Here is a 14816-nt window from a genome sequence, read left to right on the forward strand (position 1 = left end):
TTCTAGTCTAAAGCATGCTTTCAACCTTACACTCGTCATATTCACATCCAAACATTCATACACAGCTACTTATCACTGTTTTTGATTCATAATGAATGACACTTCATGTTCGCTGTCTTAGCTTTCATGTTTCATTTTCTTTGTCTCTGTGAAGAACCAGCTGTCAGGTTACCTCCTGAGGAAGTTCAAGAACAGTAACGGCTGGCAGAAACTCTGGGTGGTTTTCACCAACTTCTGCTTGTTCTTCTACAAAACGCATCAGGTCAGCTGACACATCCTCATTTCCTTTTCGAGAACCACACATTTGAAGGAAAGTGACTGAGGCGAGTCGAGCTGTTTGAAGAGTGAAGAGTTTCCTTCTCTGTCTCCAGGACGACTTCCCGCTGGCCAGCCTCCCTCTGCTCGGCTACACGGTCAGCACTCCTGAAGAGTCTGACAGCATCCACAAGGAGTACGTCTTCAAGCTGCAGTTCAAATCCCACGTTTACTTCTTCAGGGCCGAGAGCGAGTACACCTTTGAGAGGTTAACGACTTATTTCTCATTTCCAAAACGTTGTTGCAGATTTTCACTAGTCAATGGATGATAATTCTGTTGTTTTTTTTTTTTACAAAGTTTAAAATGAATCCAGACTGCTCCAGTCTGCAGTATGAGATGGGCTGCAGGAAAACTTCAGCAGACTGCGTAATCTAAGACATGACCTACAAATGCGTGTGACTGACGACAAGCCCGTCGTTTTTAGTCATGGCCGAGACTGTATTTTTAAAAAAGGACCTCTACAGATTCAGTTTTCTTTTTAGTTAAGATGCTTTAAAAAAAAAATTCACTCTCTTCAAGCCATCAGACTCATTGACAAAACCAGCACTTTGACATGGCTCTTTATGGGGTTTTTGACTGCCTCTATCTATGAAATAACAGAAACAATTCAACAGGTCAATGCAGTGGTGGACCAACAACTGTCACGTCTGCAAGGTCAAATGATTGTTTTTGTTTTTTGTCAAATGAATCTGGAAGCTTTTAAGAAAGTAGCAGCTGTTCCTTTAAGATAAAGCGCTAAACTTTCATGAATGCTCTAAACCTGTCGGATTAAAAGGACTTAAGGACACAGCCCATTTTGCAGCTGGTTACGTGGATATTTAATGGTGCAAATCCAAAACAGTTTGTACCCATTCATTATTCTGAAGTTTTGTTGATATGGGGCCTGCGTTTTTAAGACACCAGGGCTTATTTATGAAGTCCTGCAAGAACAGTTTTAAGACTCTGTTGGCTGTCTTTGTCTTCACAGATGGATGGAGGTGATCAAGAGTGCAGCCAGCACCACGGGCCGCATGAGCCTGCTCATACCTAAAGGAGGTCCCATGGAGATAAACGGAAACTGAATCAAATATGGTTGATGCTGGAGGCTGGGCCTCTAGGACGGCAGAAAGACTTTCAAGTCTCAGTGTAATTCTCAAAGTGATGATTTGTACCATGACTGACGAGAGACTGAAAAATGCTGCCAGATGAAGTGTTAACATTGATCACGTTAAAGATTTAATTCTCATGGTCCGTGCTTTGTCTTCATTAATGCTGTAAATGATAATGTTGTTTCTGTGTGCAGGATATTATGAAAGGGAGACGTGTATATTTGGATCACATGTTTGCATGCGTAGTGCTCTACATATAGCCTGATTGGAAAATACTGATAAATGGGACCAACTCCAACAGGCTTGATTTCAGGCTTTTGAAGGACTTTCCTCTACAAAGCCTGACGACTGACGCTGTGGGGTCCTGTGTCATGACTGATGTGGATGATTTAGAGCATGTAGAAAATGAAGGTACGGGGTAGTTGGTACTTTTGAGACGGTCAGAGATGGATGCAGGTGAGCAGAAGGATCATGGAAAGTTGAACCATGTTTACAGGTACAGTTTTGGAGGTGCATGGCTTGTTCTGAGCAGATCATGACATGCAAGTGTTTTCGATGTGAACTAATGGATGTTTAAAGTGTTCGAAAAGGGAGCCATTCTGCTTAAGTCTCTCCTTTAGTCAGAATATAATTACGGCCAGTTTGGTGCTACAATTCTCTCTTCTCTTAATATCAGATGTAACCAATGTATCCTCTTTTATTTGTTTGCGTAGGGATGACAGCTTGAGGACATGTGTAGTGTTTACTCTGTGAAAAAGTTGCAGATTTTCCTCCTAAAAAAACAAACCAGAAGAACATATTTTGATGTTTTTGGTACTTGCTGTGCGTCAGAGAGTTCTAGACAAATGAGAGCCAACTTGTATGAGACACCAGTGATGCTTATTTAGTGTGTGACATGCAACCATGGCATTATTTGGTATATTTTTTTGTATTGAGACTGGAATCTTTTCCCTCTGTGTGTGTGCGAATGTGTGTGTGTGTGTGTTTGGAGAAGACCCCTGGTGATGATGGAGGTTGTCTCCTAACCATCTGATATTCTGTGCGTGTGTACGAGAATGTGTGTGACTGTTGCTCGGTAAACTTGCATTGAGTTACTATTTATTGTCCAGCATGTCGTCGTGCCCTCATGTAGTCCTCATGTTATCCAATGAAACCCTAACTAAATAAAGTTCCCTTCAAAAGCAGATTCTGTGACTTTGTGATCATTATTCTTTTTAATATACAAAATATTTGACTTTTTTTTTTTTTACTACCAGACATTTAACAACCTAAATCTAATTAATATTTAATATTATAGGAGACCATTATGTTGCTGCATGTTATTACAATATTAAATGATCTCTTTTGATCTTCATCTTTAATTTCAATCATGTTTCAAAATGAAAAGAAGGTATTCAATTGTAGGAAGTTAAGTGTCTCACATTGTGTACTCGACATTTAGCTCTTCTCATTTCGATATTTGCTCAATATATTTGTTTTGAGGAACAGGGACGGAGCAACTGAAAACTGTCAATACCTCAACCGATACAATGAAATGTTAAAGCAAAGTAAGCAACATTTAAGTAAGACATTTTATTAAGTGTTATGAAAGATTAAAACAAAGGTGTGTTTGCTGAAACTAAAGACATTCTGCCTGAACATTTGCGTCATCAGGTTGTTAATTAAATGTAAAGTCTTGGCCTGCTCGTCTGCAGTATTAACAAGCTTCTGCTTATCTGTCAGACAGTCATAAACAAAGCAGGGCATTCCTCAGGCATGTCCGAACAGTGTGATCAGTGGGTGGGGTGTCTTCCCCACAAGTGACAATGTTGCTCGTCTTGCCAAGGGAATCTTTTCAAACGGTTTTCTTTAAAGGAGTGGAGGAGGTGTGGAGCTGCTGCCTGTCACAGTTTCCAACAAGCCTCGTATGGAAGACGGAAGTCCACATGTAGCCAGCAAGTAATTTTCTTCATATTAATCTCCTATGCTAAAAACTGCAAATGTATAATAAATAAATCTAAACTTTTTTGTCCTGACGCAAGATTTAAAAATTGAACTTAAGAAAGGGGTTATTGTTCATTATCATGAAAATGGGCGGATGCTCGTCCATTGATGATCAGTATCTTTATTCTCCATTATGTGAACTCAGACTTACTGGAAATAAAACAGTGTGTGGGTCTTTTTTAAAGTTTAAATAAGCAGAATGTCAAACTTGGCCTGATGAATATCATTGGTGATGAGGGAACTACTGACAACATGGTTTAGTTGTGTACAGTCTACTGTATGTTTGGAAACATCAGTCTGAACGAAGACTGCTGCTTTTATTACCCAGACACACCTTTAAAAACTCCAGGTGTTGATAGTAAAGCTGAGGTATGACTGGGTCATGTCCTGATTGTGTGTGCGCGGTGATGCATGAGTTGGAAAGGGGGCGGAGGGGAGGGGCGGGGTTTGTATTGGTCCTTATATCCCCGCCTTTTGGACTACACAGCAAGTGCCCTTAGAAGGAAAGCCTGTCATACTATAAACAGGGGAGCATTTTTTAAGACCACACCACCGATCTGGAGTTCATGAAAGTCAGTAATCAAATCCACTTTTCTGCTCAGTGACAGGAAACAATGTGCCCCGGTTAGGATGGCGCTTAGTGAGGACATGCTAAGCCTATGAATTCACAGGTAAGTGCTTTTTAATTGCCAGTCTCATTATTATAATCGACGATGAAAACATTAACAGTAACTTTATAGACTCCTACAGAACCTTTTTGGTCCTGTGTAAAACTTTACTTTGCGTAAAAGTTCCTGGTCTCCAGATTGGGTGTTTATATAACCTGCAGCTCTATTAGTCATTGTCTACTTTATCCAGGCTATCAAAAGATGTCCATGAACTAATCCCCGTGTTTGTCATGCAGGATAATCTCCATAGGTCTTTATTATCTTCTGAAAGGACAGGGAGGGGGAGAAGTGTCCGCTGTGAGAGGCGGTGGTGGCGCGGAGGAGAGCAGCGCACTTTTTGGTGGATGACAGTGGGGCATGGAGATGTTGCGCCGCTCCTCTGTGTTTGCTGCTGAAGTTTTTGACCGCTCTCCCACTGACAAAGAGCTGGTGTCCCAGGCAAAAGCACTGTGCAGGGACTACATTCATTCCAGGCTGAACCGTGCCGGGATAGGCTGGTCTAAGCCTGAACACGGACTGGCTGCATCAGGTGGAGTGCTGGGAGAGGTATCTTCGGTACTGTTGTGGCTGGGTAAGTTATGAAGCTCATACCAACCATACGAACTTTAATGACTACAGTAATATAGGAAAAGTTATACCTGTGATTTCCTGTGATATTCCTGCATTTGGTACACATATTATAATGTAAACAAAAGTTCTTTGGATTATTTTATTGTAGAACAAACATTTAAAGTTGTCAACATGTTTTATTCAAAGATTTTTAAGATTATATCAAAACTTTTTAGTATCATGTCATATTTTTCCCCATCAGATTGGCCACAAGGCTGTTGCTTGTGTAACAATTGATCATTTTGTTTAAAACAACAGGTTCAAAGTCATGATGTGCACAACTCACAAAGAAAACGCCTTTTATTGTTCTCGTTTGAAAACTACTTTCATTTGCAGCAACATTGGCAGACAGTAAATCTAAATGTGTATAGTGCTTATTTATTACAAATGTTATCTCAAGGCACTTCACAAAAGAGCAGGTAAAAGACCTATAACTATTTGTGGTGAATTGAACTTTACCATGTAAAATTGTTAACACTGTTAGTAAAAAAAAAAGTATTCAAGAACAATACATCATTAACTAAACATTGAAAAATACACTTATCACTTGTACGAGTGAGGACCTTAATATTCCATAATGACGGTATTGTTTGACATAGATCTCAGTATTCCTAAATATGTGAGTGTACGTTTATTTCCGATGAAATACCTTGAGGTGGTTCAAGGGATTCCCCCCAAAAACAAGGACACAGTTTTATTCAAATCTTATTTCATTACCTGTGCCCAGAATTAAATAAAAACCAAACTGACTCACAAGTGTGAGGTTTCAGTGCACCATTTGTGGTTATCACCAAAACTCCAGATAAGATGTTCATGCAATTCACTGGAAACCCAGATTTGACAAAGAGTGATTAAGAGAACAAACATCTCAGTTTGTTCAGGTAAAGTTGAAATGTTTGGCAATACTTTCCAGGAGAAAGTCTGATTTAAAAAAAAAACAGGGTGGAGAAAACTTCTGCGCCAAGAATCCAGAGCAGAGATTAGATCAGATACTCTTGGACTTTGTCTTTTGAAGTCTAAGCTAATAAATAAGAACTCACCCAGGTTACAACACCATCTACAGATTAAATAAGAAATACAATAATAGTTTGACATTTAGGAAAATATTTGTTAAGAGTGATGAAATCATAAATATTCCCCTCATTTCTAAAATTAGCAGCTGTTGACATGAGCTGGTTAGCTTAGCAAAAACACTAAAAGCAGGAGAAATGAGAAGTCTGTCCATTGTTGAAAAAATATACATTTATTTCTGAAGCTCATTATCTTACATGTGATATCATCTTGTCAGTCTGACAATTTCAAACAACATGAAGGCCTAGTATTAAAGCAATAGTCATAGTTGGGCTCAGTCCAGGTAAAAAGTAGAGACCCAGAGAGGAAGTAATACTTGCTGCCAACAATCTTTATATTTAAGCTAACAGGTTCCAGGCACATGGCTGCCTGTTTGTTAGCTCAATGTAAATAGTCACTGTACAATGGAGGAAAAGCTGGCCTGACTCAATAAATCAGTAAAATACACACATACAGTGTATTCATTCACATTCATATTGTTTGCTCTCTGTTGTTTCACTGTGCATCCGGTCACTATTAAAAGTAAAAGCTAACCTCCTCAGCCACATAGCTTACCTCAGCAAAGAAGACTTGAAAAGAAGGTAACATCAAGTCAGTTCATTTTTATAATGTTCTGTTAATGATCTTGCCCCACTACAGTTGAGACCATCGCTCTACATCAACCTGCAGACTGTCCAATAGGGGTTAAAGTGTATTTTAGAACAGAACTGTTATGGCTACAGAATTGGACATAAGTGAGTGAAACGGGACAATATAACATTCGAGGAACAGCCGGTTTACTTCATATCCTGAAATTGATAAAAACTTGTCAATAATCAGTACAGGAAGGTGAGAGAGTGTTCAGGATGTGAGACAAACACAAGAATGTCATCTGCATATAATGCATAAAATTAGTTGGTGGCATCTGTCATCTATTACAATGCCTAGAAATGCAGGTTCTCTATGGATAGCCACTTGGAGCTGTTCAATGGCAATTGCATAGAGTAGAGGGAAGAGAGGGTCCCCACTATCTGGTGCTTCTTCCCAGGTCAAATGGAGGGGAATGCTAACCTGCTATTTTACCAAGCCACCATTTGCATTTGACACAGGTAGCCTGTCTCTAAAAAAAATATTTGCTTATGCAGTCAAGTTTTAAGATAAAGTGTTAATGTGTTCATTTTTCTTTCAAAATGATCAGTCATCTTTCAACTGTGTGTATTTTTTCATTGATTGTAGTTTCTTCTGTTTTTGGCCAGGTGATGAGTTGGAGTACCTTCGACCCAATGTTTATCGCAATGTAGCGAGACAGCTGAACATCACAGTAGCGTCAGAGAATGTTGTGTCGGATGCCTTCCTGGCTGTGGCTGCAGACATCTTCTCCACGGGTAGGAGGCCCCAACTTCATTTCAAAATGTTCTTTGTGTCAAGTCATGCATCTCAACCTACATCATGAGAACTGGTTAGATAATAATGTCTTAGAGCTACACATTTGGAGTTAAATACCAAGGAAAATAAAAGAGCCATTGTCTTTTCAGATAAGTTACTTTGTTATCATTGGGACAGAGGCACTTCAAAACTTGAGGCACAGACAACAAAGATATTGCACATTTGGAGTTCTCAAACAAGGTGAAAAGTCTCGAAATGGTCTGAAACCTTAGTTGCAGTCATCACCCCATCGAGGAAAGGAAACTTTCTGTCCATATTAGGTGAAGTATTTACGGGAACAAGTGATTGTTACAGACAGTTTGGACCCCACCCATGGAGTTCAGACATGAGCCTCAGTTGGTTTACTCCTCAGGGAGTATGACAAACAGTCTATTACAGAGGTAATTAGGGAACAAAGTCAGGCTCAGCTAGGCCTCAGTATGTGCACAAAATAAACAAAGAGAAAGTTCTGTAAAACCCCAAAACATGTTAAAACTGAAAAATATGATCATCTAAAGATGCTCGTCAGAAAATGATTATGAGCTGTGATAAGGTGGGTTGGTTGGTTATTTTAGAATTTTTAGTGTATCATGCTTTACAGACAAGCAAGCCAATATAAACATTTGAAAATAGAAGAGATGCTAAACGGCGTAGGCTAAAATGACAACGAAAAGCATACAACTTTAGCTTTGAATGTAATCAGCAAAACCTTTAGATATTTGCTTAAGCATGCACTGTTTACTGGGTGAAATGAATAAAAGAGAAGTGATGTTATGTCACTGTCTGGAGGAAGTTGTGAGCAGCATTTTAAGACCACAAACTTGTCTATTGTGTATTGGGTCAGTCGTGCTGCTTCCCACAGGGCACGGACATGTTAAAACATATTGGGCCTTTTTTTAACCTAAATCTATTATGATCCTTTTTTATGTCTCAAATTACATACTGTTATGTCAGAGTATTTTTTGATCATCTTTTGGATATAGTAATGGTTGGCTGTGGCTCAGTGGTAGGGTTGGTTGTCTCTCACCCAGAAGGTCAAAGGTTTGTTAAAGTGCACTTTGGCAACACACTGAACCCCAAATTGCTCCTCCTGCGGAATCAGCGGTCTGTGAATGTGTATGAATGGGATTTGTTAATAATAATGAATACCTTACAAAATAAAGGCTGCCGTCAGGCTTTCTGGAGCTATTCCCTTCATGACATCACAAAGTGCAGTAACCCCTCCCCCAGGTGGGTGACACTCCCACAGCTAAGTGTTAGTTCTGCCCTGTCTTCTTAATGTAAACAATTTGGCATGGAGCAAGATAGACCGAGGCACTCAAGCCCTTCCAGAGAGGGGTGTGGTCAAAACAGCTCATTTACATTTAAAGCTCCAGACACAGAAACAGCCTGTTCTGAGCAGGGCTGAAATAGAAGGATTTATAGGCATGATCAAATAAAGGGATCAGAGTGGATTTAGAAAAATTACACACCTTTGTATTTGTGTGTTTATGACAAGTCTCTCAGGTTTTAGTTGCCTAGTCTGGAGTACTTAGTAACCCAAAGTTGGTTCACAAGATAAATGTTTACCTAATCTCTGACCTACTGCTGGTTAGACAGCACTGACATACGTGCTTACAGAGTACCATCTGATAAAGAGATTCTCGGAAGGAATCAGTGCAGAGTTAGAGAAGATGGATGTTCCTTGAGGCTCACTTAATCATGTACTGGACATGTACAGTAAACACTTTACAAATAGTCTGAGGATGTTTTACTGTAAATGGTGCGGCAGCTAAAAACTTTACTCTCAGTGCAAAACAAAGTTGAAAAAATCCTCTGCTCACCGATCTACTGAGCCGGACTGCCCGTCTGCCTGCCCTGAATGTTGTGTTAGGGCTGCTGCTTGTGTTTATAATTTGTTCATCCAACTTTGAAGCGAGCAGAGACATGCTTCTTAAAAAAGTACCCAGATTTAAAGAAGCACTTTGCCTTACAATAATTTAAGAACCCTTCAGCCAACCAATCATTTGGTCACTTAACGTTTAGCATTTGCATGAATTAGAAATGTGTTCAGACATCCATTATCAGGGCATTAAATCGTTTAATAAGGATTAAATACATTTTGCTGCAGCAGTCTAACAGCTGTCTCCTCTGTCAGGTGTGACGTGGGGGAAGGTGGTGTCTCTGTACGCGGTGGCAGGAGCCCTAGCAGTGGACTGCGTTCGACATGGTCATCCAGCGATGGTCCACACCATCGTCGACTGTATGGGGGAGTTTGTTCGAAAGAGCCTGTCCCCCTGGTTAAAGAGGAGGGGGGGCTGGGTAAGGAAATACACCTGACTAGTTGACCAGTTATAAGATAAAGTGACAGAGTTGAATCAAGGTGGCAAAAAGTAAGCTAAACATGTCAAAATAAGCATCTAGAAAGAGTCCAGGGTATGCCAGTGTGACAGTAGCTGTGGGGAAAGTCTGTGTTTTAGAAGTCAGACTGTAGGACCCAGTGCTGCTCTACAGTCTGATGGCAGTAAGCACAAAGGAGCAACTGCAGCGCTCTGTTTTTCACCTGGCGGGATGAGGCGATGGCTGAAGGTACTTCCCACCTGCCACAGCTCATCATAGAGAGGGTGAGAGGAGTAGTCCAGGATGGCTGTCTGACGCCCTCTGAGCCACCGTCTCCAAGCTGTTCAGTACCAGGCCAAGGACAGAGCGTCCCTTCAGCTTCTTATAAAGATCATTTAATGCAGGACCCTAGATAGGGAAAAAAAAGTCATTAAGTGACTAGTGATTAGTGATTATTGGATAAATAAAGATCTATTCTGATAATGAAATAAAAATATATAGCTGCATTAAAGATGCACTTTTTAAAGTGTTTTGTCAACATGGTGGCTAAGATAAAGTGTCAAAGGACAAAGCATCTTATTACTGCCCCATCATATATTACAGTCAAACTAGAGGCCCGATGTCATCTGGAAAGGTTGGTATGAAGTTTGTCGACACATGTTGAGGTGTATGGTGAGGGGTCTGTGCCACAGGGAGGCCCAGCAGAAAAGGTTTGGGAACCACTGGCATAACTACAACTAAGATATTGACATGAACACATCTTATTTTGACTCCAACTCCAGCATAACACGACCATAGGAAAAAAAAATGTAGCCCTCTGATTATCAGCTTAGCATACAGTGGAACAACTGTGTCAGACAGAACAGTAGATGAGAACATGTAGCTCTTATCTGCAGTTCTGTTAATGGTAAAAGTTTGTCTGAGAGAACAGAAGTGCACAGCGAGCCACAGGGGCTGGCAGGCTGCCTCTGTCTGTGTTCTGCTCTGCTGGAAAGAGCTCAACAAGTGCACTAATGAACACCCTGGTGCTCAGAGACATGGCACCCAAGTCAGGTCTGTTTTGAAGATAAGTGGAGTGTGACAAAATGAGAGGCAGTGCATTGTATAACCGACCTCATGAGCACAAATGAGGGACCTGTTTTTCACGCTCGTTGTTCAGACTGTAACATTTCGTCTCTGGGATATGAGGTCAGCGGGTAGGAAAGCTAAGTAAGGATTTGCTGCAAAATCTAAAGAGGGAGACGTGTTTTATGTCAGGACTGACACTTTACTGCTCTCTGGGGACTTTCATTGTCTATGTAAGTCTTCAAGTTATATAACTCGAGCTTTGAAGAAAGTATTGCAGAGACTACACTGTTGGCTTTGGCTTTGAAATCACATATCTGTGGGCACCCTGCACATGTTGAGACTGCAGATTCTCAGGATATTTACTAACCAGCAACACATGTTGGATTTGTACTATTTTGTAGGTAGATACTTGCTTCGACTGCAGTTATTTTGTCATGTTTTGTGAAGTTTTACCCTGACTTACATTGTGTATGTATCTCCTCTGCTGTTGCAGGTGGATGTAACAAAATGCGTGGTGAACTCTGACCCCAGTTTCCGCTCTCACTGGCTGGTGTCGGCCGCCTGCACCTTTGGACACTATGTGAAGGCTGTCGTGACGTACCTGCTCAGAGAGAAGTGAACAACAAAAGGTGTTTTCAGACCAAACAGTTCTGCCGACTGTTTGAAGAGGAAGTATCCACGAGGGATTTCCCTGAGAACTACACACCACAGGGACTTGTTTCTGTCTGCAGTTGCATGGGACAGTCAGACTCTAAAACAGATCCACTAGATGGGGTTCTTGGAATTAAAATTGTTTTTATAGTTACTGCAGTGCAAATTCAAAAAAGGGGAGGTCAAACATTTCCTGCAACTGTGAAAAAGTTCCTATGGTTCGAAAACGCCTAAATTCAGGCTTTGGATTTTGATCAGACTGACACTTAACTTCGCAGCCCTTCACACCTCCACCACTAAACTGAAGCATCCTCTGCTTTGGATCATGTTTACACTTTGTTTGCACTGATAGATGAACACTCGCCCTGCACAGACTTCTTCTTCCTCTTCTCATAGAGCTTCTATTTATTGTCAATAGTTCTATCATGTATGTTATCACTTTCTTATAATGTTTTGAACTCGGACAGGAAACCTGCTGATTTTTCTGCCAGTTTAACAGTGGTTTAGCTGCTCCTAGTGGTTTAAATATGCAACTACATGAGTCTTTGTTAAGCTCCTGAGGCCATTCCTGACAAATGTGTGCTTCACATCCCACTTGAATTACTTTTATGACCCAACAGGCAAGTTCATGCTGAGCATATATTCAAATGACTGCATATTTCTTCCAACCAAGGGGCTGTGCAACAACTATTAGTAGGGTGGAGTTTAATTACCATTTTGTTTTTGCTGAAGGGAGGATAGTTTAAGAGAGTGGATTTTGAAAAATGACCAAATATAAAGAATTGTCTGCATTAATGTGAATAATTGAAATAGGACAACAATCTTTAGTGTAAGTTTTTTGTTTTTGTTTTTCTTCAGAATCAGCTCCAAGCAAACAACCAGCCAGGTTTTTGTGACTTTTCTTTGTGAAAACGATTTTCCTTGAAGGCATTTGGTGTCACAACCCAAAACATCTTTGAAGACATTGGTTAGAATCAAAGAAAAGTATAAAGCCTCTTGTCTGGAGGGGACAGATATTATCTGAGAGCTTCTTGTGTGGTCAGCTGATATCCAGAAAACTGATTAATGATGTCCACACCATTACTTTTTTGAATGTTTGTTGGTCATAGTTAACTGTCTGCTAAGAACGTGAGACATGCAAATAGAGCAGTAGGGAAGAGATTGGCTCTACAATCTTTTTTTTTTTACCCCCACTCACAAGCCAACAAGTGTTAGTGGAGATTAAATATAGCTGAATTATTGTCTGGTGATCGCGTTTCAAGGTTACATTTCTGCTGGACTTGCTTTTTACTGAGACTGTTTTGAAAAAGACTACAACCAGAAAGAATCTGTTTATAGCCAGCACAGTAAATGAGGCATTAAATGTGACATTGTTAAAGTTGATGCAGATATGTTATATTAATAAGTAAAGTCAACAAAACATTTAAAAGCTAAACTTTAATGCTGAAAACAAAACATCTTTAAATATCACCACTATTTTTCACCACTTTAAGTTATGAATAGTGAAATAAGTTGTCAGTATTTAGAATTTAATTTAACAAAGTTATTTTTCACACAGGCCCTTTTAGTCTGATTAATTGAAGATATATCACTTATAATGTACAGACTGTCAACACCAGATGTTAAATGTTCCCTATGAGGCGTTGTATCATACTATATGTTGTAACTGCAGTAGGTGTCAGTATGTTTGTTCTGTGTTCGAGCACTTTGATAACATTTCACTTTGAGAGTAGATTTTATTCTGTGAATAATTTCCCTTTTTATAATAACATGTAGCACAAGGAGTCATCGAGAATAAACTGTCTCCAACTTAATGTTCAAAATAAAATGTTCTTACAATGATGTGCAAAGTCTTCACCTCTAAATGGTTTTCAGAAGCATCAATTCTGTTTTTGAAACATGTCAACGTGCAATAATTCTAGCCTCCTTTCTCTTAATCTGTTCTCTTATACAACGATAACTCTGAACCTATTGACTGAATAATCGAGCTCATAAGATTCATGGAAGCCTCCTCCCTTACGCTCATCATTGTACTGCACTTTCTCGCTGTAACGCCACGACTTTTCAGAATTATACAAACATGCACACCATTAAGTTTCTCAATCAGAGCCATAACAACAACTCATCTCCAGGACTAAGTGCCCTGATTCTAAGATCCAACACAAGTCAGGAACACATCACTAGATCACTCGCTGAAAACAATATTCCCCAGTACCAGCGGAGGCTCTGGTCAGAGGTCAGAGGTCGTTCTTTCATACATGCATCTAAATCTGGAATGAGGTCCCATATTATACCAGGACAACAACCTCAGTGATGCAGGTCGTTGCATCACTGAGGTCCCCCCCCCCCCCCCCCAAGTGTTTCTGTTAGGTCTGATGTTGGTTATGTCTTTTGTCTGATGTGATCTATCAATGTTTTTTTTGTGATGCAGAACAGGAACCTGCTGTGAACCAGTTTGAACTGAGTCGGGCCCATAGCTGTAACTTTTGTATTGTTAATTTTAATATTTTTCTGTATGACAAATTAAATGAAGTTATAACGATATAAGGTAAGTAGTGAGACATCACATTGGACGTGTCCTTCTAAAAGTAGAAATTTTGAAGCATCTGAGTGCAACAAAAAAACCAACAACACTTTAACTATGCTGAGGAAATGACTTGCAGGAGGGTGGTGCATTCGGACAGCAAACCTGACTTGTGAGTATCCTTCAGACCACCAGAGGGCACTAAAACACATTTTGTGAAGAGAAAACGCCATTTGGAATCTCTGAGGCTGCTGCACAGCAAGAGGCTCAGTGTCATCCATATCGAGAACAGATGGTTCAGAGTTTTTACACAACATGATTTGGACAAGTTTAACATGTTCCTGGATCAACATGTCACATTAGTATTAATGAGACAGGAGACTGTAAAATATACAACTGTAAATGTGTGTTTATGGACTTACATTCAATTTATGTTTAAATCTTTGAATGAATAAGGGTAAATTACATCTCAACATGTTGTTTATAATAAGTGCTTTCCATGACATCCCTTTAATTCTTCAGCAGAGAGTGAAGGTGAGCATGTACCACAGACTCAGAGGAGCCAAAAGGGATGAAAATCAGGGTTTTTACACAGTTTATTTATTTATACAAATTCACATTTTTTAAAATTGCTTTTGCTGAAGTGTATTATCCCATAAAGCCTTGCAACCTGGTCAGCCAATTTGAAAGATGCATACACAAATACAAGCAACTCTTCTTAAAAATAGAAATAAACAAGAAACAAGACACAAATAACCAACATGGCTCCTACTGTTAATTAACAATAAACATTTAAAGGTTTGCTTGTGAATTATGTTAAATAGAAGTCTGAAAATACTATAAGATATGAAATACTTTGTCTTTGTCTGAAAAGTTTGTCTTTGGCTCAAAGTGCTGCAAACATTCATCATCTTCCACAGTAGAATCAATACATAAAACATTAGAAAACTAATATCATCCACAAGTAAACAGAAAAAGACATGAATGCAAACCTAAAAACCACAACATATATATTCCACAGTAACCAATATTGCACAACATCTGCAGAAAATACAACATTAGTACAAGAGGAGAAAAAAAAGAAAAGAAAACTCCAAGAACACCATCAAGCTTTT

The 14816-nt window shown here is 39.6% G+C and overlaps 2 protein-coding genes across 5 annotated transcripts in view; both read left to right on the forward strand.

Annotated features, from left to right (window-relative positions):
- The window catches only part of farp2 (FERM, RhoGEF and pleckstrin domain protein 2), a 30187-nt gene extending 27599 nt beyond the window's left edge, over positions 1 to 2588 (forward strand). For 3 of the 4 annotated variants that reach the window (XM_079349898.1, XM_079349900.1, XM_079349899.1), the window contains 3 exons: positions 155 to 262; positions 372 to 523; positions 1284 to 2588. In XM_079349898.1, the coding sequence (XP_079206024.1) occupies positions 155 to 262; positions 372 to 523; positions 1284 to 1377 (354 nt within the window). In that variant the 3' untranslated portion in view covers positions 1378 to 2588. Of the gene's footprint in view, positions 1 to 154; positions 263 to 371; positions 524 to 1283 lie in introns of those variants that run through there. The other variant, XM_079349901.1, reaches the window with a different exon arrangement.
- Positions 2589 to 3895: 1307 nt separating this feature from the next.
- boka (BCL2 family apoptosis regulator BOK a) lies at positions 3896 to 13019 on the forward strand. Its single transcript, XM_079350039.1, has 5 exons — positions 3896 to 4058; positions 4292 to 4626; positions 6971 to 7099; positions 9277 to 9440; positions 11020 to 13019. Exons 2-5 carry the CDS (start codon positions 4413 to 4415, stop codon positions 11143 to 11145), a joined length of 633 nt encoding a protein of 210 aa, XP_079206165.1. The 5' UTR covers positions 3896 to 4058; positions 4292 to 4412; the 3' UTR covers positions 11146 to 13019.
- The last annotated feature ends 1797 nt before the right edge of the window (positions 13020 to 14816 follow it).

This window comes from Symphodus melops, assembly GCF_947650265.1.
Source record: "Symphodus melops genome assembly, chromosome: 8".
Classification (NCBI taxonomy): Eukaryota; Metazoa; Chordata; class Actinopteri; order Labriformes; family Labridae; genus Symphodus; species Symphodus melops.

What these genes read in the sequence shown, in the direction of transcription:
- boka (XM_079350039.1), top strand. Translation starts at nt 4,413, where the DNA reads ATGGAGATGTTGCGCCGCTCCTCTGTGTTTGCTGCTGAAGTTTTTGAC. An exon ending in TGCAGACATCTTCTCCACGG is followed by an intron (nt 7,100 to 9,276) that starts GTAGGAGGCCCC and finishes CTCCTCTGTCAG; the next exon opens with GTGTGACGTGGGGGAAGGTG. An exon ending in TAAAGAGGAGGGGGGGCTGG is followed by an intron (nt 9,441 to 11,019) that starts GTAAGGAAATAC and finishes CTGCTGTTGCAG; the next exon opens with GTGGATGTAACAAAATGCGT.